Source organism: Centroberyx gerrardi, chromosome 13 (genome assembly GCF_048128805.1).
Source record: "Centroberyx gerrardi isolate f3 chromosome 13, fCenGer3.hap1.cur.20231027, whole genome shotgun sequence".
NCBI classification, from domain to species: Eukaryota; Metazoa; Chordata; class Actinopteri; order Beryciformes; family Berycidae; genus Centroberyx; species Centroberyx gerrardi.
This window is the reverse complement of record NC_136009.1, coordinates 3,185,675-3,206,715: the sequence shown is the minus strand read 5'-3', so window position 1 is coordinate 3,206,715 and position 21,041 is coordinate 3,185,675. Positions and strand designations below refer to the sequence as shown.

Here is a 21,041-nt window from a genome sequence, read left to right as displayed (position 1 = left end):
TGTATTAGTATCGGCCTTCAAAAACCCATATCAGTCAAACCCTAATGCACAAGGCTCAGTTGAAAGGACGGTGGATGTGAAGACTCAAGACAATAACAGCTGTGGAATCCAGTTTACAGAACTTCCTCATATGTAAACTGAACAGTTTACATGAGGAAGAATAGCTATATGGCAAAGATACAATTTGTTTTTCTGTAATCCTCCACTCATTACTGTCTATATAAAGGAATCAGTTATTGTAATCAGATTACAGAAATTCAAAGTAATCCCTCTGTGATTACTGATTACATTTTAAATTACTTTATCTGTGTAATCTGATAAAATAATCCAGGTATTACGGTTCCAGTTATTGGCCAACACTGTTGCAGTAACAGGCTTGGTTGTTTCCTTCTGTCTGTCTGCCTGACAACTGCACTGCAGTCCCAGGTTATGTAACTCCCGTGTGTGTGTGTGTGTGTGTGTGTGTGTGTGTGTGTGTGTGTGTGTCTGTGTGTCTGTGTGTGCGCGCGCGCGCGCGTGTGTGTAGAAATTGCGCAACTGAAATTATGGGCTAGAATTGTCTTTGTGAGCAATGATATATTGAAATGCATCATGTATTGCTGTAAATACGCCACATTATATACAGTATGGATTTGCTAACATCACACACTATTACAACCCAGCAGAGTAGCTTGTCTTAGTAAAAGACTTGAAAAGAAAATACCGAATCAGAGATCATGACTTTGGAGATCATGACTTTTTTTGGCAGTTAAAAAGGTCATAAAAATTAATGGCAAGAAAAACACGAACTTGTCTGTTCACAATGCAACCAAAATGACATTGAAGATAAGATGCATTTCCTTTTCCTCTCCCTGTCGGAGGGAACTTTGTGATAGAAATATGAAAATTGTATTTGTGGTGGAGAGCCAAACAACTGACATTGCTGCAGATTTTGTATGCTTATACTGCTGAAAAATCATCCTGTAATTCCTGAAAGTTATTGTTTTTCTGTCTGTAAATGTTGTATGCATGTAGAATGGCAGTGTACGAGTGTATTGGCAACACAGGAGGGAATGGAACCATTCTAGTGGAGTCAGTTTAATAGAATTACATAATATGTTTTCCGTTGTATTCGGGTCATTACGGTAGTGGCTCTTGGCCTGCGGGCCACGCCCCCTTTGACAGTTACCATCCTGCCTTCCATCCAGGAAAAATACAGCTGGGCTGTAACTGCTACAGCAAACTATTCTCCTCCTGTTGCTTTGACGAACTGAAGACACAACTGACAGGTGATTAAGAATGGACATTTCAACATGCTTTTACATTACCGTATAAAATTGTCACCCTATGAAGCTACGAGTTTGCACCTGTATCGAGTATTAGGTAACGCTACAGTTACTGTCAAGTCGGAACATATGCTATTAGTTTACAGCTGAGAAGAGTTTATATATTAATCTGACGCTTTAATGTAATGTCTTACTATGTTATTAATTATTCCAGTCTAATGCCCTTTTTCTATCCTTGCCCCGATACATTCTCTGTTGTGTGGAGCGAACTTCACGCCAATTGCCATTCAAAAATCTGTCTGTTAAATGCTTCCTTGCTTAGCGGCAAAGGTATGCCTCATAAAACATGACTAATGATCTGTTCTAAATCTAAAGACGGCACACTTCAATTCGGCATACATATAATCCACCAGGCAGTGCTTCTTTCAATAAAAATTCAACTTTAAATATAAGTTTACACCGCTCGGTACCGCCCACCATGGTGTGTTTTGGTGGAAGAAGTGGTATATGGCAGAATATATGTATGCCGAATTGAAGAATGGCTCCTATTAAAAGGATTAGCTAGGTCTTGAGTTAACTATATTTTGTGGGGTATGTTGCCGATAAGCAAGCAACATTACACCACCAGACTTTTGAATGGCATTTGGCGTTACGTTCTCTCCATGCGAGACGGCACGTACCGGGGCTATCCTATGCCTACTGTGTATAATATGCTACTGCGAGACTTCCTGCATCGCTGTTGGCGACTAATTAACTGTCATCTTTACGTGACTGTAGGTTTATATCTCTGTCTGTCAGTTGGTCTCGGTGTGGACCGGGTGTACCGAACAAACTGAACGGTGGTCGGTAGAGTTTTATAAATAGATAGTGTGACATTAACGGCTGGATTCCTGACCTTGTCCCCCTGTGAGTTATCATCAGACTGAAGCACTGCGCAGACTCAGTGGGAGGGTTCAGTGGAGTTCAGTGACTGTGGATGCATTTACCTGCTAAGATCTGATGGTTCCACTCTGCAGAACTGAACCTAAAGCTCTGACAGCATGACTGGGCTACTGTACTAGTGACCTGCCAATCACTGGCCTTCAACTAGTTCAACTACTATCCTTCAAGGATCCCTGGAGGTCCCTGGATCCGTCTTTAAGAAAAACTAGACTAAATACAGCCTGTGGTTCCAGGGGTCCAAGGAATAGTTTAATTTCACTATAATTTAATTCACCAGAAATTATCCTAATTAGATAGAATGTATAAGACTGACTATTCTAATCATTAGGGATGGGACCACTTATCTCACGATATGATTCGATACACAATATGGGGTTCATGATACAATACAACCACAATACGATGTAATAAATAAAAGTTCCATGACAACAAAGTCTGACTGTGTAGAATTATGTCTAATTCTGAGCCACAAATCTTTCTAGCAATGCTGGCTTGCTAGAATGTAAACAACAATTTAAAAATGTCATCACAAAGTGCAAATAATATAATTTGAATGGAGAGCTTGTGAAATTGTGATGGGCAAGCTGTCTCAGTTACAGCAGAATAAAATGTAGCTAATATTGCGATACATTTTTCTGACCCATGATACTTATTGTCACATTTTTGTATTGCAATGTATTGAATTTCGATTATCATCCCATCCCTATCATAGGTCTCACTCTCACCACTATCTGCATGTACAGTGTATAGACAGGTATTCAATTCAATACTAAATTAACAACAACAATCAAAATATTCCTGTATGGTTTCCCTGGAACTAAATCAAGTCAAATGGAGGTCAGTAAGGTTTAATGTGATTTAATCAAAAAATTCAACTGTAGTCCCAGAAATTGTAGCCTAATTGTAATCAGATTGCACACCGTAGATTACACAAAAACCAGCCACTTTGTTTTTGTAATTTGATTGTGTAAGGCAAGTGTTACAGTTAGACTTCCCTCCGCTGGATGCTGAAACAGGCTAAAGTGGTTGTGGGTTTATTTACTTTTGCCTCTGGCCTGAAGTTTCGTTGGTTTTGGGTCTAACTTATCAATGTTGAAATGTAGGCTGCTGTGCTAACACCTATTCCATACCTACTAGGGCTTCAAGCATTCATGCCAAAAGTTAAACTTCACAGACTACCATTTGCAGTCGAAGTTTAATGATTAGGCTGCTGTGATCCTTACTGTAAATGCTTGTGTTTCCAGTAAAAACTATGTATTTAATATTTTTTATTGACAAAAATCAAGCCTCAATGCTCCTGCTTTTGAACTCTTTTGGACTTTGGAAAGAACAGACTGCTCCAGCTAAATCTGAGGAAAAGTTGTAGCCAAAATCAATTTTTAGCAGCAGTTATTGTCTGTTTGAGCTGTCTGAGCCTAAATACAGTACATTGTGTGCAAAGTATTTGGACTAACTTCCTTATACTGAGTTACAGCCTCCTTTTACACAACCCATGTTTCAATTGTCTCATTGCTTAAAAAACGTTGTTTAACCCTTCTCACCCTCTTTAGTCACATCTCCCCTTTATATTCCTATTGACTCCTGTAAAAATCCTAGAATGACAATCCACATAGGCTATGATGCTCATTTAAAAAAGATACAAAAACATGCTCCAAAAATGCAAGCTTTTGTGAGTGTGTGTGTAAGACCTTGTGCTTGAACTATGCAGATGCCCTGCTTAAAATTCTTAATTTTCTTCAAACACGTAAAAATTCTGCCAATGGGACATGATAAGTCCACTTGTTTCCAATGCAGCTTCACTTTTCTTGAGATTTCACTTTTCTTCAGTATCGTTATCACTCCACTACTATCAAGAAAACCACACTTGAGTCAAGAAAATGGATTTGCATTGGAAGCAAGGGAAGTTATCTCATCAATGGATTTCTTCCCTTGTTTGAAGAAAAATATGATTTCAGGATTCAATACTAGATTAAATAACTTTGACCAATGACCAAGACCTCAGGACAAAATAAGAGGTTCAGTACAAACCACTTATAAGCCATTGAGAATTGAATCTCACAATCACACAACATTAGCGCAATGTGAACGAATGCCAATGCAACACCAATGGAAAAAGTGTTTCATCGGAGATAAAAGGTTATTACTGCTGAGTAAGCTCTCTTCTCCTCTCTACAGGAGGGATAGGGGTCAGTAAGTTCTGAAGAGATCTTTCCAAGATGTTGCCTCAACACCTGAAGCAGATCCGAGTCCTTATGCTCAACGACAAGGAGAATCTAGAAAGGACTCTGTTCAGGCTCGACCAAGGTAACACTTCCATTAATCAACTGTCCCATCTGTGTTCCACTTCTTTACTGAATGTCTGGATGTATTGTTGTTTGCAAAAACTAGAGGGTGGCTGTTCAGACTCGACAATGGTAATTGATTAACAACTATTTCATCTTCCATATACAGTATAGTACTAAAGAGGATTCCATCTATATGGCCGATGCTGTTAGTGATATTTTTGGAGTTGAAGCTGCCGATAGCCAATATTTTGTGCCAATAATCAGCTGCAAATTTGACCATTTTCATGGCAAAACAATTCCACCTAGTCAATGTTTCACCCAGAATTTTATGGTTCGCAGGATGTAAGATTAGAATCAATTCAGGTTAAGGCTTCCCATAGGTAGTATTGTTCAATTATACAATAAATATGTAATCAAACAAACTGCATTATATCCATTATATTGGAGGTGGACGACACTGATTGACCAATTTTTAATAAAAGGCAAATATTGGAGATGTATTGGCAAATGTACACATCGGTCTAACCCTACTGTAGTCTGTCTGGATATAGGGGAGTCTAGATAGAACCCTCTTCAGGCTAGACCAAGGTAACCGCTTCTCTATCTACTCTATATCTAAGGTAACTACTACTCTCAGAGATATATCTGACTTATATCTACATGTATGTTTCCATATTGTATTATCTGTCTGGGCTTGTTCACATCAGACTTGTGGTTGAACGCTTGCCCCGTCAGTTTGGTTTCCCAATCACACCAACCACTCCCTGATTCACCTGAGAGCTGTTTTCAGGTGCTTTGTTTTAAAGTGAGAAAGCAGTTGAACCGAAGACAGGATAATAACCAGTGAATCACACATTTAATGAAGCTTAAGGACCATTTGTTGTCGACAATCTCGCACTTCTCCAAACGTCTTTGTATGTGCAGCAATACCATCACTTTTTACTTCTCCCTCATTGGAAGTAGCCTTATAGCATCAAAGTAGCATTCCATATCCACTTTGTGATTCATATCATGGATTGTGATACTGCCTCAAAAGGTTGTGATATGATATTTTGGCCATATCGGCCCCCCCTACCTCCGCACATTCTAAGTCTCCTCTCAGCTACCCTGACTTAAGATCCAAGTGCCTGATGGATCTACTAGCAGGAAGGAGCAGATAGTTGTCTAGGAAAGTGTAAGTGTACCATTTGACATTTACAGCACTCTGAACCTGATAGGGATTTTGTGCACTGGCTATTAAACCGGCCTATATATAGACAGACTTGTCATGTTCCAGATTCTGAAGGATCTCGCCACGGCTCACTGTTCCAAGTCAACTGCTCACCTCTTCATATTCCCTTTGTTTATTTGAGAACAGCAGAGCCTTCTCTCTGTATGCGTGTGTGGAGGAATTCCACTTTGTTTCCATAGCTATATTAAACATAATATAGTTTTAATATTTTTCAGAATTTGAGGAAAATCTCTGTCCATAAAAATTTCTTTCCACCTACTTAGGCAGCGCAGTGCAACGGTGTCATACAACGGTGTCATACAACTGATAAAACAACAGCAAAAAGAAATCTTTCGAAATGTTAGAAAAATGTCAACCTTTGCACAACCTAAAAGTCAATTTTAGTGGGAATTTTTAGGAGTTTTAGTGTGTTTTCATGCACAGGTATTTGTCTGAATATGTTTGTGTGTGTGTATGCTCTTGTATTACTCTGCTTATGAGGATTTGTAAAAAGAAATTAAGACACTTTGGTCAGTCCTAATTGAATCAGTCCTAAATGACTGTAGTCAATCTGCAGTAATGTAAATGTATGTGAATGTACTTATGCTCTTAATTTATATACTTTTTCATGTGGAACCCTGACAAAGGTGAAACGTTTTCTGTTTTTGCTTCTTTTGTATGTGCACAAAAGTACAAAGAAGTCAAGTAAATTGGAATATAGAATTAAAGAATTGGTTCATCGATGCAAAGAGGAACTTGGAGGGACAACCTTCCCAAACAAGATGAAATTGTACTTCCATAAACATATTAAGCATACTAGTAATATGTCTCTACACTGTATTTTTAAAAATCTGGACATAAGTAAAATCAAAATGTATCTCCCTCCTCAGGTTTTGAGCTTCAGTTCCGCCTCGGCCCGAGTCTCCAGGGCAGGAATGTCTCGGTGCACACCAACTACCCAGCTGAAGGGCAGCGGTTCGAGCGCCACACCTTCCGGGTTTTGCCGTGGAACAACCCGACAGGAAGGGAGGACGACTCTGACAAGTTTTGCTGTCTGGACCTCAAGATAGCCGGATCCTACCAGTACTACTTTGGACATGGGTAAGACCCTCCTGATAATGCATTCTGTATCAGATTTGATAATGAACAATAGGTTGTTCTGTTGCCCTCAAGATAGCTGGGTCTTACCTAGTGATGTAGCGGCAAATTAAAAAGACAGTCAGTTATCATAAGGCAAGCAACCATCAATATAGAAAAAAATCTATTATATTTTCAGGAAGGTATTGATTTATGTTTTATCTTAAAATACCCCATTTACCTATAACTTATATCAGTCGGATACTGTGTGCTATTATGTATAACTGTGGATGAGACGATGCTACTACTACTACTAGTACTAGTACTAGTACTACTGCTACTGCTAGTACTACTGCTACTACTACTACTACTACTACTGCCACTACTACTGCTGCTACTGCTACTGCTACTGCTAGTACTACTGCTACTACTACTGCTACTGCTACTACTTCTGCTACTGCTACTACTACTACTACTACTACTGCTACTACTACTGCTACTGCTACTACTACTGCTAATACTACTGCTACTGCTACTGCTACTACTACTACTACTGCTACTACTACTGCTACTGCTACTACTACTGCTACTGCTACTGCTACTACTACTACTACTGCTACTACTACTGCTACTGCTACTACTACTACTACTACTACTGCTACTACTACTGCTACTGCTACTACTACTGCTAATACTACTGCTACTGCTACTGCTACTACTACTACTACTGCTACTACTACTGCTACTGCTACTACTACTGCTAATACTACTGCTACTGCTACTGCTACTACTACTACTACTGCTACTACTACTGCTACTACTACTGCTACTGCTACTGCTACTGCTACTACTACTGCTACTGCTACTGCTAGTACTACTGCTAGTACTACTGCTAGTACTACTACTACTGCTACTACTACTGCTACTGCTATTGCTACTGCTAGTACTACTGCTAGTACTAATACTGCTACTGCTAGTACTACTGCTACTACTACTACTACTGCTACTACTACGAATCAGAGATAGCTATGGAAAAAAACATAACCTGACTCATAAGCCAACTCCTAGCATAATTACTTCTTTAGACACCTCCCATCTGTAACCATTTTGCAACTCTCCAGTAAGCATTTGATTTAATGCAGTTGATGATGCAATGTTGCACAAGAGAATGCAATCTATACTGTATGACATAACTAGCAGGGTCATATGGATGCTAATTTGGTCATGTTTGAAACTATATACACCCTGACATAAAATCATGTAAGACTGATATAACTGCACGTAATGCATTAACATGATAGTAGCTGGGCATGGCAGAGCAATTAGGATGATACCAGCTACCAGACACCAGATGTTTAGAACAGCAAATGTATATGAATGAATGAATGAATATAGGTTAAATCACTGTTGTGTTATATCAATTGGCGATAGAGAGTAGCAAAATCAACATTTATTTATATAAAAGTGTTGCGGATTATTACTTTAATTGTATTGAAACAACAGTCACGTCATTAGACTGTAGATAGATAAATATATGATATATGATAATGTATCTTAGCTATTTTATCTTTTGTCCATAGAGACACAAAGCGGTCAGGTGGAGGCTACATCGTAGTTGACCCTGTCCTTCGTGTTGGAGCAGAAGACCAGCCCCTGTCATTAGACTGCATCACCATCCAAACATACCTGTCCAAATGTCTGGGATGCCTGGACGACTGGCCGGACAGACTGAGAGTCGCCAAGGAGTCAGGTAAGAGAGAGAGCGTATGTGTTTGTGTTTATATGAGAGAGAGAGAGAGAGCGTATGTGTTTGTGTTTATATGAGAGAGAGAGAGAGAGAGAGTGTATGTGTTTGTGAGAGAGAGAGAGAGAGGGAGAGAGAGAGAGAGCATATGTGTTTGTGTTTATATGAGAGAGAGAGAGAGAGAGAGAGGCAGAAGGCCTTTCAAAAACACCTCAAACCTCAATTACCTGCCATTCAAAGTAGTTACCATGCTGTATTTAGTTGAAGCAGGCTTTTGAAAGGGTATAATGGATAGAGATTTGTTAATCAAGTTTTATTTCAGGTAAAAAACTCAAGGCATTGCCTGCTGACAACGCTGTGGTGTTATTGTTAGTAAGAAACTATTGACAAGAATATTGTCTGTATGCTCATGGGCTCTAGTGCCATTAATATACAGACTGGACAGATGTTAGACAACTTTATAAAGGATTTGTATCATCAACACTTAGAGCTCATTACCATGAAATATATTCTTTTGCTTATGGGCCTGCTACCCCTGGGCTCCGTAGGCTTGCTGGCAACCAGGAAGACAAAAAAGCAATCTTCTTTTCAAAAGACTGCTCTTTTAACCAGCTTTCCTGTGTGAAAGAGAAAAGGAGACAAAGAGATTTGTAAGAATGTCTGAACTATATTTACGTTCTGTTCATCCTCACCTTGAACTCAGATGGCTGCGATCTGATTAATCATTACCCTGGCTCTGTGTGTGCAGGTAGGGGAGGGGGGATTTCCCTACAGGAATCAATACAGTTTCACATTATCATTATTAGTAGTAGTAGTTGCAGTAGTAGTAGTAGCATTAAACTTTCTTGGACTCTGCATTCACTAATAAAGTGCTACCTATCTATCTATCTATCTATCTATCTATCTATCTATCTATCTATCTATCTATCTATCAAAGTTTACTCACTGCTTGCTTGTTGAAAACGTCACACATATTTCTGACACTTGTGAAATTGTGATTGGCAAGCCGTCTCATTTGTGATTACTACAGCAGAATAAAATGAAGCTAATATCACGACTCATTTTTCTGCCCCACGATACGCATCACATTTTTGCATCACGATATACTGAATTTCGATATATCAACTAAACTAATACTACATTTTTTTTATACTGCTCATTTATAGTTTCAGGACTTTCATTAGCTATGTTCAGACAGAAATGGTCTGGTTTCGACAGCTTTGTTTTGGAATTTTAGATGTAGACTTTCTGTTGCATTATAAATCCAGGATGTGTGTGTGTGTGTGTGTGTGTGTGTGTGTGTCTGTTTCATTAACCCATTCTGTGTGTCGTTCTCTCCCAGGTTACAACATGGTCCACTTCACGCCGCTGCAGACCCTCGGAGAATCCAGATCTTGCTACTCATTGGCTGACCAGCTGAGCTTTAACCCCGAGTTCAGCCCGCAGGGGCAGAGCTACAACTGGACAGATGTGGGGGCACTGGTGGAGAAGATGAAGAAAGAATGGAACATGTTGTGTATTACTGACGTAGTGTATAATCACACTGGTGAGTGAGTGTGTGTGTGTGTGTGGTATGCTCTTTATAGGGTTCCCACTGATCATGGATTTTCTGGAATATCATGGAGGTTTGAGGATTTGTATTCAAGACAGGGAAAGTCAGGGAATTTGCTAAATTCTCTGGGGAAGTCCGGGAATATCAGGGAATTTTACAAATGGGTCACTGTACAGGAATACAGCAGAATGTATTATCCAACTTGTTCAACACATTCATTCCATTAGATGCTTTTCAGCCCAACTGGAGTGGAAACCAGACTGAAAAACAGCATTAAGAAAACTGGAAGGATGAACATTTTTAGGTCATGGAAGCATTCTCAGTTAGTTACAAAAAGTCATGGAAAAGTAATTCAATTTTACATCATCCACAGTGTGGGAACTGTGCCTTTATCACTAATGTAGTTTACAGTCATACTGCTTTATGTGATGTGTGTGGTCCAGTTGAGCACCATGTAAAGTGAATATATTCCAATCCTGGTCTAAGATCAAAGAGCTGAACAGGCTTATAAGCAACCAGAGGTGACTGCGATAAAGCAGGGTCACTAGTCCATCGACCTTTCAGTTCAGACAGTTCATTGGCCTCATTCCATACAAAGTGTTTTTCATTGGTTTATTTGAAAGGGGCAAGATCAGATTGGATGACACTTTATTGATCCTCGTGGGGAAATTGGGTCATTGCAGCAGCAAATAGTAATATGAAAAATCAGAGACGAATACGATATAAATAAGAATGGAGCCGCAACCGACAACACTCGGATATATTAAGTACAAATGTATGAATGAAAAATTAGCAAAAAGTCTTGATTCCAGCATTAACAGAATGTGCGAAATAGCAGCAGTAGTATCAGCAGCAGCAGAACAGTGAGACAAAAGTGTGATGGTGAAATGTGTGTATTATGAAAAAGGTGAAAAATTATAATTCTAAAAAAATATCAACACATGCAGTATGTAACAATGAGAGGGGTATGAGAAAGATAATAGGCAATAACTGATAAGTCCAGATAATTGATGCCATATGAGACAGCATCAAATGCGCTGTATATAGCCAAAGATATTTTCCAGTACCGGTCTTATGAGCAGAGCTATGTTCATTGTTGCCAATGTTTAGTTAATAGACTGAAGGACTGCAGGACTTTTTAGTACATGTAGCTGTATTACACTGTAAAAATGTGCATCTTAACAAGCCATTTTATCTCTTATTCAGTCTTAAAGGGACAATAAAATTTTTACTGCCCATAGCACAAAAGCCTCATTCTCAAGCCAAAACAATATATAAAAACAATATATAAGCAATATTATTATTATGGTATTTTGTATTGTGATATTTCACTAGATGTTTCTTTTGGATCTCTGCTCTAATTAGCTGGCTTAGTAGCTTACTCCTTTCTATTGTGATCATGTGACTTTATTTTTTAGTTTTTTTGTTACAGGCCACCGTAAACTATGCCAGAGACTTGTCAATGTTGTTGCAATTCTTACTGGTCACGAAAGAAGTTGATTATTTAATGCCCCTTTAAAATCTAAGGGATAGCCAATCAAAATATGCAATTTCCCATTAAAACTTTTTTTAGTCATTGTTGGGTGTAAAAAACGACACGAAACAAAGAATCTGAAGTCGTTTCTACACTGAGAAAAGCCGATCAGTTGATTTCTGAGCAGCCAAGCGAGCAGTTTTGCTGCAGATTCCGATTGGGAAATCCAATCAGAACACAACCTCAACACGCCGCTCTCTCTACAGTCCAGAGTGAAGCTCGCTCGACCGAGGTTTGCAGCAATGTTTGTTTTTAGCCGCAACGGCTAATCTATGCTGATAAAAATTATTTTTGCTGCCAAATGTTTTAGTTACAAGATTGAGCAAGCAGAGCTGTGTTTTGTGTAAAAGATTTTGAGTTTATAAAGTTTGCCCACTAAGCAGCCGGCGCTCTCTCTCTCTCCAGTGTAGAGTGAAGCTCGCTTGACCAAAGGGCAGAGAGAATGCCCAGCAGCTGTCTTGAACTGTATCACTATAGAAAATGCAACATGCAAAAGCTCCATTTTATTACAGTTATTGAATGTTAGCAATGCTCAGATCTTGGTGGATGATGAACATAGGACTCAAGATTGAGACTAAATAAGAAAATTAAGATTTTTAACTTGGTTGACTGTCCCTTTAAAACAAGAGAAAACATCTGCCATTGGGGCCATTTAACTTTATCTTGAAATAAGGCAGATTACCCTACTAGTATCAAGATAATGTCACTTGATTCAAGAAAATTGCTGAAACAAATTGCAGTTTTTTTCACATTTTAAGTAAAGTAAGATTTTAAGACTCACTTCAAGATGAAATTACTTGTTAAAATGAGCTTAAGATGTTTTTGCAGTGTAGAGTACAAGTCTGGGTGACAGACTGTGGTGGATTTCAGAGAACTGGCAAAGCACATTATACCACCTCTCTCTCTCTCTCTCTCTCACTCTCACTCACTCTCACACACACACACACACACACACACACACACACTGTGAAGTATGTAGTGTGTGAGCAGCCTGCTAAACCAGAGACTGGCCTCGATGAATAGACAGTCCAGTCCAGCCACCCTGGCAGCAAGCCATAGAGCAGGGCTACCGGCCCTAAGGAGGAACAGGAACGAGAGGAAAGTGACATCACTGAAGGACAGAAGTACAACACATGCTCAGAATATGTGCAAAACATTTTACTTTGTCAGAACCACAGCACCAAAGCAATAGATTAAGATAAAACCCTGTGACCCAGGAAGATTCATGTATTAATAGTAATCGAGGAGAGCACGTTATAGGTATAAGCGCCAAGAAAGACATTACAAAATGAATACCAGTACCATAAAATTGATATAATACAAAAGGTCCAAAGGTTCAAAATGAAAGGATACCAGGCTAAAGCTCCTGGGTTAAATACTGTCTACTCCTAGTTTTCCCTTCTAGTCTTCCCCCCATCCCTCCCCCCTTTTCCCAGAAAAGGTCAAATGGTCAAATGAACCCGATCTAAAGGTTAATAACAGACTGACCGGGTGACTTACTGATTTTTCTGGCTGACTGACTCTGTCACTGACTGTCAAGGGTGTCTGTGGGTCCTTAAAAAGTCTAAATTTTACAGTAATTAAAACTTTATTTATATAGCGACTTTTTAAAACACACAGTTTACAAAGCACTTTACAACAAGAGGAAAACATAAAGACGAGGATAAAATTTAAAAAAGTCCAAAATATGTTTCAGTTAGCACACATCTTTAACAAAATTTGGTGACAAGGAAAGTATAAAAAATTATTCTTATTCTGTTGTTTTTATTGCATACATTAAATGATGCACTTATAATGTTTTTGATGGACACCCCAATGTAGCTTATGATTTGCTCATTGAACTTGCAGTATGAGACTTATTTCACAGAAGTTGATGATGGAAGTTATTTTTCGTCAATTTTTGTTCACAAAGTTCACAAAAACATGCCCATGGTACTTTTTAAATTGTGACAATGCACCAAAAATCATCAGAAACTGTATAATCCAAATGGTGCATTCTTGATGCAAATGGAGTGTGAAAATTAAATCTTATTCAAATTTGCCATTTTAATACAATTTTAGAGAATTGCCCCTGAGAGACAGAGTATAATGTTGTGATTTGTCCTAGCTTTGAAGAAAACTCTCTAACTCTCTTTCTTCTCTCCCTTAATTCTTGGCAGCAAGTGTATTCCCTGAACAGGGTGCAATTAGTTAACCGATCTCTCTCTCTCTCTCTCTCTCTCTCTCTCTCTCTCTCTCTCTCTCTATCCATCTGTCTATGTAGCGGCTAACAGTCTATGGATAAAGGAGCATCCGGAGTGTGGTTATAACCTGGTGAACTCTCCCCACCTGCGTCCAGCCTGGGTCTTAGACAGAGCTATCTGGCATTTAACCACCAGAATGGCAGACGGACGCTACACTGCCAAAGGACTTCCTGCTGATATTACTGATGAAGCCCATCTGAATGTGAGTTCACACACAGTTAAGTTACTGAACGGACTGTGAAAAGACTGGATATCACACACTTAAAAGGAGTAGTTCACACAAAAATGAAGATTTTGTCATTATCTTGTCACTCATGTCATGTCAGTTGAAACACAGGTGAAGTTTGTATGTCCGCATAACACACAGCGATTTAGCTAGCACAGCTCCATGTCAGCCTTCTCCAAAACAACTGAAGTGGCTGGGAACTGGTTCTTTAGAGTTCCAAAAAGGGCAAAAAATGACCATAAAATTACTCCAAACAGCAAGTGTTCTGAAGCCCAACGATTGCACTGCGTGTCCAAATGACCAATATTTACCTCATTATTATGTAAATCCATTTCATCAGTAGACAAATTGCATTTTACTATGGTAGAAAATTTTTAATTTATCAATGCTTACCTTAACTGGATTCAATGAAGAGTCTGCATCTGACTTGGAATATACAATATATTCGCCATCGGCATTCAGGCTTTCTACATTACTAGTTGCAGATAGGCAAAATTACATCCTCAAAGAGGTGACAAAGAACACAGAAACATCATATTGTCTCAGATCCCCTGCTTTACATTGTAGAGTATATGTTACATGACTAGTGTGTATGATTTTCAGACTAATTGAAGTAAAATGAAGGACAGTCAATTAAATCATTATGAGTAAACAGCACAGTCGGTTTTGCTGGCTGACTGTTCATGAACTTACTTAAAACTGAGTTTCACCTCGTGAGAGTGTGTGTGTTTGCCATGAATGAGATAGTAATGACGGGCTAATGTAATGATAATGATAATTTTGTGTGTTTGGCTGCATGTTTACCTGTCCCTGTGTCTCCATATGTGTGTGTGTGTGTGTGTGTGTCAGGCCGTCCGCAGTGTGCTGTGGCAGGATGTGTATCCTCAGATCAGACTGTGGGAGTTCTACCAGGTCAAAGTGGACAGCGCTGTGGAGCAGTTCAGGACTCTGCTGAATAATGGTGTGTAGATCAGTGCAGAAACATTACTGCAGGACAGCAACATTCAGAGCCTTTCTTTATAATGGTTGGAACAGTTCAGAAACCTGCTAAAAGATAGTTAGTTCAGATAATGTCTTACATAGCCTGAGTCTCTGTTTGTGTGCGTTTGAAGGCACCAAGCCAGACCATAATAAGACTGGAGGGAAGAAGGGCCTGAAGATCATCCAAGACCCCAGTTACCGTCGCTATGGCAACACGGTGGACATGGACTCTGCTCTGGAGACCTTCGTACCTCAAAGGTCCGACCACGACTGTCACTGTTAAAATCTCCTCAATTTTATATGAATTGACAGTTTGTATGGGTCTTTGTATTCTTTCACAAATCTGTGGCTGCTGATTTGAGAATGAGTCTGTTTTTCTTAACTTCTAAGTTGATTTTATTGATTTTATCTGACGTGTCCAATACGAAAAAAATCAGCAAACCACTTGAAGCGCGGCACCAGTTTCTGCTATGAAGTGCAAGGAATGAAACACAGATTTTCAAGCAATTGGACACATTGCATAATGTTCATCATATGAATCCATGTCAGACATTTAAAATGTTAACCATGTTTACTAATGCGAACTAAAATATTTGCTGGATTTTTCGTTTGTTGCTGGTATTCCAGTGTTAGCTATGAAACATAAATTAGAAAACGAAAAAGACATTAACTGTCATTGGAAAAATCTGAAAATAATTATCACAAGCTTAAAGAAGAAACCTGGCAAGTCGTTTCTATTATTATTCCGATTTGACATGAGTACAGTGTAAAAGCTGGCACACAGAATACACTGTAACTATATTGCGTCTCGTATGTTATCTCTGTCCTTAGCTCCTTCCCCCAGCATGTAGAGGAGTGCTGTGGTTGGCTGAGACAGAGAGTGAACGAGCTGAACGGAGAGCAGTACCACATCGTGCACCAGCATCAGGAACAGGTAGGATTATGGGTAATGTAGCACCAAGGAGGAGGATTGGTCATGTCATTTATATGAACAAGTTGAATAGAGAGCAGTAGCATACAGAACTGCACTGTGGGTAATGTATTATACACCAAGAGCAAATGGGATTATGGTACTGGAGTGGATTGTTTGTTACACAAAAGTTGTTACTAATTAGTTTGTAACTAGTTTAGATATTATCAACCACGTTCTTTTGTCCCCCAGGCTGCCACCTGCATTGTGGGAAACATAGTGTACGAGCGTCTGGCCGACCATGGACCCAAACTGGGCCCTGTTTGCAGGAAAAACCCTCTGGTTACCAGGTAATGGATTTGGTAATGGGTAATGTGATTTATTATTTTTCAAGTTGTGCTTACACCTGTTTTATAAAAGTATCTGAGACTGAACAAGCTGTGGATGCTAGTTTAAAGTTAACCTGTGTCTGTACTATATAAATCGCAACTGAGTTTTAATTTGAACGCACTTGAATGTGCTTTGCAGTAAGTTTGTTGTGTGAATGCAGCCCAACAGTCATTGTCCTATAAATATAGTCAGTGCAGCCATGGTTGAATGAGCACCCAAGTTGTAGCAATTCCGATATGACGTGAACATGGCATTAGTGTAAAGACTGTGAAAACACCCATGCCAGTCTAATAAACCGTCTGACTGGAGTTGGTATTTTTTGGCTTTTGTGCTTACAGAACATGCAAATAATCGAAAGGGGGTGATGGTGCTGTAGAAATACAAACCGTAAAACTCAAGTAAATTCATGTTTATGAATGAAAACACTCTATTGTGATGTCTCAGCCCATAACATCACGCTAACCCTGCCACTGAGTTTTATGAATAACACCTTCTGCCTTTAATGTGCCATCTTTGACAACTAATTAACTAAACACCCAAATAAGACTGATGGAGGGAGGGACTGATAGTAGAAGGAGGAGGGGGGAAAATCTGACGTTTTATTTACTGAACTTCTTATCCATAGTCGGTGTCCTTTTTTGTTTTTATCTGTCCATCTCAGGTATTTCACCTTCCCATATCAGGAGATGACTCTGGAGCAGGAGATGCTGCTGTTGGACCAGCCAGACAAGATGTGTCACTTCCTGGCTCACAACGGTTGGGTGATGGGCGACGACCCGCTGCGCAACTTTGCCGAGCCGGGTAAACAAACAAAACAAACAAATAACAGTAAAGACAGAGGAATAAATAGACAGAAATGGATAAACATAATTCAGGCAGGGGATTAACATATTAGGAGATTAATGTGATCGGATTACATGAATCTGATTAAAAATAATTGAGGACTGTAATCCTGTAGTTACCGTAAAAAAGCATATTCTTTCTCATTTGTTATATTTTGCATATATTTGACGTTTCTGTAATTTTTCACTTATTTCACGCTGCATACCTTTAATTTTTTTAAATATATTTTCATGTTGTACATATTTTCATTCATTTTTTCTTTGTCTCAGTATTATTTTGCACACCCTCACAATGCTTTAATTTATATTTTTTCATACATTTTATTCATACATTTCTATTGAACACACGCTAGTGTTGTATTTGTTGGTTGGTAAATGTTAAACACCCACCATTTGCTCTATTCTTATTTATTTTCTATTTTTCTTTGATGTATCCAGTTTCTATTTGCTGCTACAATGACCCAATTTCCCCTTGGGGTTTCATTAAAGTCTCATTTTATATTATCTTATTAATCAGATTACAGCCGCTTGCGAAAAAATGTTACACTTGTTCAGTGTTGGCTTCACGAGGGGGCACCAGGGGGTAGTGGCCCCCCACTTCATTCACTGTGCCCCCTCACTTGTATAAAAGCATGTCAGTGTTTTCTCCCATCAGTGTAAGTCTAGCGATGACTGAAATCCATTGTAAATGACTGAAAATCTGAAATCCAATGTAAAGCTTTAGCTTTTACAACGCTGTGACCTAACGCTTTACGTTTTTGCGTCGTCGTTTTACGTTTTAAGTTGTTCAAGTTCAGCACCTCCAGTCGCAGACTAGAGCTCTTCTAATGGTAATGCATTTTCTACTTAAGTGAACTTTTATGTAAGCCTGTGTAGGCCTAAATAACATTGTTATCGTGTGCATACTGGCCACTGACTGGCGTAATTATTTGGTATATGCAAATCCATGAAAATCCATGCCCCTGGATTTCAGTCTGCAAATACGAACAGAGTGAGATTATTTGGATATTTTGTCTGTGTTGTCAATTTGGTGTGACCTCGTTATGTGTTACCTTATGTGTGTTTTGAGTAAAACATTTCGGTCAATGTAAAACGTGCGTGTCCTTGCATTTATTTACACCTAAGTGATTTCTCCTTGTGTTTTTAGTCAGATTATTAGGAAAGCAACGAGAATGCACTATTTTTGTGATTTTTTCTTAAAATTTTCTCCTGGGGAGCATACCACCGAATGGTTTCACTTTCACTATGCACGACTACGTTGCCACTTGCCAGTAATTTGGTGCCCCCCCGCTATAAGCCTCTTGCCCCCCCCTGGATATTTGTTCTAGCGCCGACACTGCACTTGTTCAACGATGTAAAAAAAAACATCTGAAGGTAATTTAGAGAATTGCAAGGACAATGAGCACCAGTTTCTTTTTCCATGCTGACTTAACTGAACTGACTGAAGTGTGAATTGACGCCACTATACTGATGTGTATCTTTCCCTCCCTATAGGCTCCAATGTGTACCTGCGTCGGGAGCTGATCTGCTGGGGCGACAGCGTCAAACTGCGCTACGGCAACGGGCCTGAGGACTGCCCCTACCTCTGGGCCCACATGCAGAAATACACTGAGATCACAGCCAAGTATTTCCACGGAGTCAGACTGGACAACTGCCACTCTACACCCCTATACGTCGCTGAGGTATTATCATATAGTTGACTAGATATACTTATGTAATGTGGGAAAGTGATAAACATATACATACTGGTAATTACTAGGGATGGGACAATGTGCTTATCTCATGATACGTTTCGATACGCGATATGGGGTTCAGGATTCGTTACAACCAAGATACGATGTGATAAATAAAAGTTTCACAGTCAAGAAAGTCTGACTGCAGAATTATTTATTTCTGAGCCACAAATCTTTTTAGTGATGGTACTGGCTTGCTAGAATGTAAACAACAATATAAAAATGTCATTACAAAGTGTAAATAATATAATTTGGATGGAGAGCTTGTGAAATTGTGATGGTCAAGCCATCTCATTTGTGATTACTACAGCAGAATAAAATGTAGATAATATCACGATTCATTTTTCTGCCCCACAATACACATCACATTTTAGTATCGCGATATACTGAATTTCGATATATCGTACCATCCCTAGTAATTACCAAGGTACATTTGGTAAGGTATACATCGTAAGTGTCATGACTGTCACCATGTTTTCACTTTTGTTTGCGAGTATGCTCAAGTTCCTCTGTGAAGATGTCCCTCTTGTTCATCTTGTTCATCTATTGGTAACTTTAGCAAGCTAACTTTACCTCACAATATTACATGAATGGATCTTCTGCGCTTCACGGATCTCATTTTACTACATAAGCCAATCCGAAGAGGTATTTAGGCCACGTGGTACGTCGCACCCCTAACAAAAAGTAGTGACAGGAGTGAGAGCCTCACGGTACTGTGACTAGCATTTTCTACTCACATTAACAGGAAATGTACACATTTACCAGATTTGCCTTGGGGAATGTATACATATACAATTTTCTCACATTTACCATAACATAGCTGTATATCATGGGATGCTAAAACTCTCCACTAAAACCCAGACTAATGAAATAGTTTCGGGTTTAGCAGCTCCTTCCAGCAGAGTGTTATTTTAATGTAAAAAAGTAGCATATTGTAGCTTTAAATGAAGAAAATTAACAACTAAATATGTAAATAAAATGGGCAAAAAAATACAAATTCATTGCAGATTTTACAGACTATGTAGTTGTGGTCAGGCAGGAACCTACATCGAATCACAGGTGGGCTACATTGAATAGCAATATTTCATTAAAGGACAATATCGGCCCAATATGTAACCCTTCCTTTTCTCTCCCTGTCTCCATGTGATGGCGATGGCCATGTATTGGCTGTCCAGGCCATGCTAGACGCAGCCAGAGCGGTCAGACCCAATCTGTATGTGATAGCTGAGCTGTTCACAGGCAGCGAGCTCCTTGACAATGTGTTTGTTAACCGACTGGGAATTACCAGCCTTATACGAGGTACAGCGCATCATGCAAACAGATGCAAACACGCATGAGCTAACATTGTCTTTCTGTTTTTTGTCTCTCTCTGTTCTGCATTCTGCCTCTCCATACCCAAACATCCCCTATCGCTTTCTCTCTCTTTCTCTCTGTCTATTACTTTGTGTGTGTGTGTGTGTGTGTGTGTTCTTGGACTGTATGACTGCATGTTGTGGTGACTTCGAGGGCTGTTAACCACTGATCTCCTGCTTTTCCCCCTTCACATGAACCCTCCTCCTCCTCGTCCTCTTTCTCTTCCCCAACCTCCTCCTACTCCTTCTCCCTCTCTCCAATCTTCTTTTTTTGTTTACTTCATCCCCTCCCCCACTCTCCCGCCACCGCTGTGCATTGATCTGCATTGGTCTTGGTGTGTTGCTGGTCAGTTCATGCTGGACGTGGCCAGGGCTGTTTGTCCTAACCTGTATGTGGCGGCTGAACTGTTCACCGGCAGCGAGGATCTGGATAACGTCTTCGTTACTAAACTAGGGATTACATCTCTAATACGAGGTATACATTCAAATACAGACGCACACACAGATACACATATATACATGCATATATATTCATGTATGGCATAGAGAGTCCAAATTTGATCTTGTAGTTTTTATCATTATAAGGAAGAAATATTGCAGAAATCACTGCATTAAAATCACATCAGCTGAATATTCAAGATCAGTGTTCCCTCTAAGCTGATAGTTTGGTGACCTACATCTAATCAATTTTCACATTGACCGAGTAATAATATCTTGTCAGTCATCAGTCAGAAATTTAGTGAAGATAAGTGATA

At 39.3% G+C, this 21,041-nt stretch overlaps 1 protein-coding gene across 3 annotated transcripts in view; it reads left to right on the top strand.

Annotated features, from left to right (window-relative positions):
* The first annotated feature begins 1,189 nt into the window (after positions 1 to 1,189).
* Positions 1,190 to 21,041, top strand: part of agla (amylo-alpha-1, 6-glucosidase, 4-alpha-glucanotransferase a) — a 36,181-nt gene continuing 16,329 nt past the window's right edge. For all 3 annotated transcript variants that reach the window (XR_013507106.1, XR_013507105.1, XM_078287513.1), the window contains exons 1-13: positions 1,190 to 1,268; positions 4,383 to 4,511; positions 6,593 to 6,803; positions 8,360 to 8,529; positions 9,866 to 10,069; positions 13,873 to 14,054; positions 14,928 to 15,039; positions 15,191 to 15,317; positions 15,891 to 15,993; positions 16,222 to 16,319; positions 17,021 to 17,160; positions 18,696 to 18,883; positions 20,638 to 20,761. Coding sequence is in view for 1 of the 3 variants with exons in the window: in XM_078287513.1 (XP_078143639.1) it covers positions 4,424 to 4,511; positions 6,593 to 6,803; positions 8,360 to 8,529; positions 9,866 to 10,069; positions 13,873 to 14,054; positions 14,928 to 15,039; positions 15,191 to 15,317; positions 15,891 to 15,993; positions 16,222 to 16,319; positions 17,021 to 17,160; positions 18,696 to 18,883; positions 20,638 to 20,761 (1,747 nt within the window). In the remaining 2 variants the exon portion in view is untranslated. The remainder of the gene's footprint in view (positions 1,269 to 4,382; positions 4,512 to 6,592; positions 6,804 to 8,359; positions 8,530 to 9,865; positions 10,070 to 13,872; positions 14,055 to 14,927; positions 15,040 to 15,190; positions 15,318 to 15,890; positions 15,994 to 16,221; positions 16,320 to 17,020; positions 17,161 to 18,695; positions 18,884 to 20,637; positions 20,762 to 21,041) is intronic.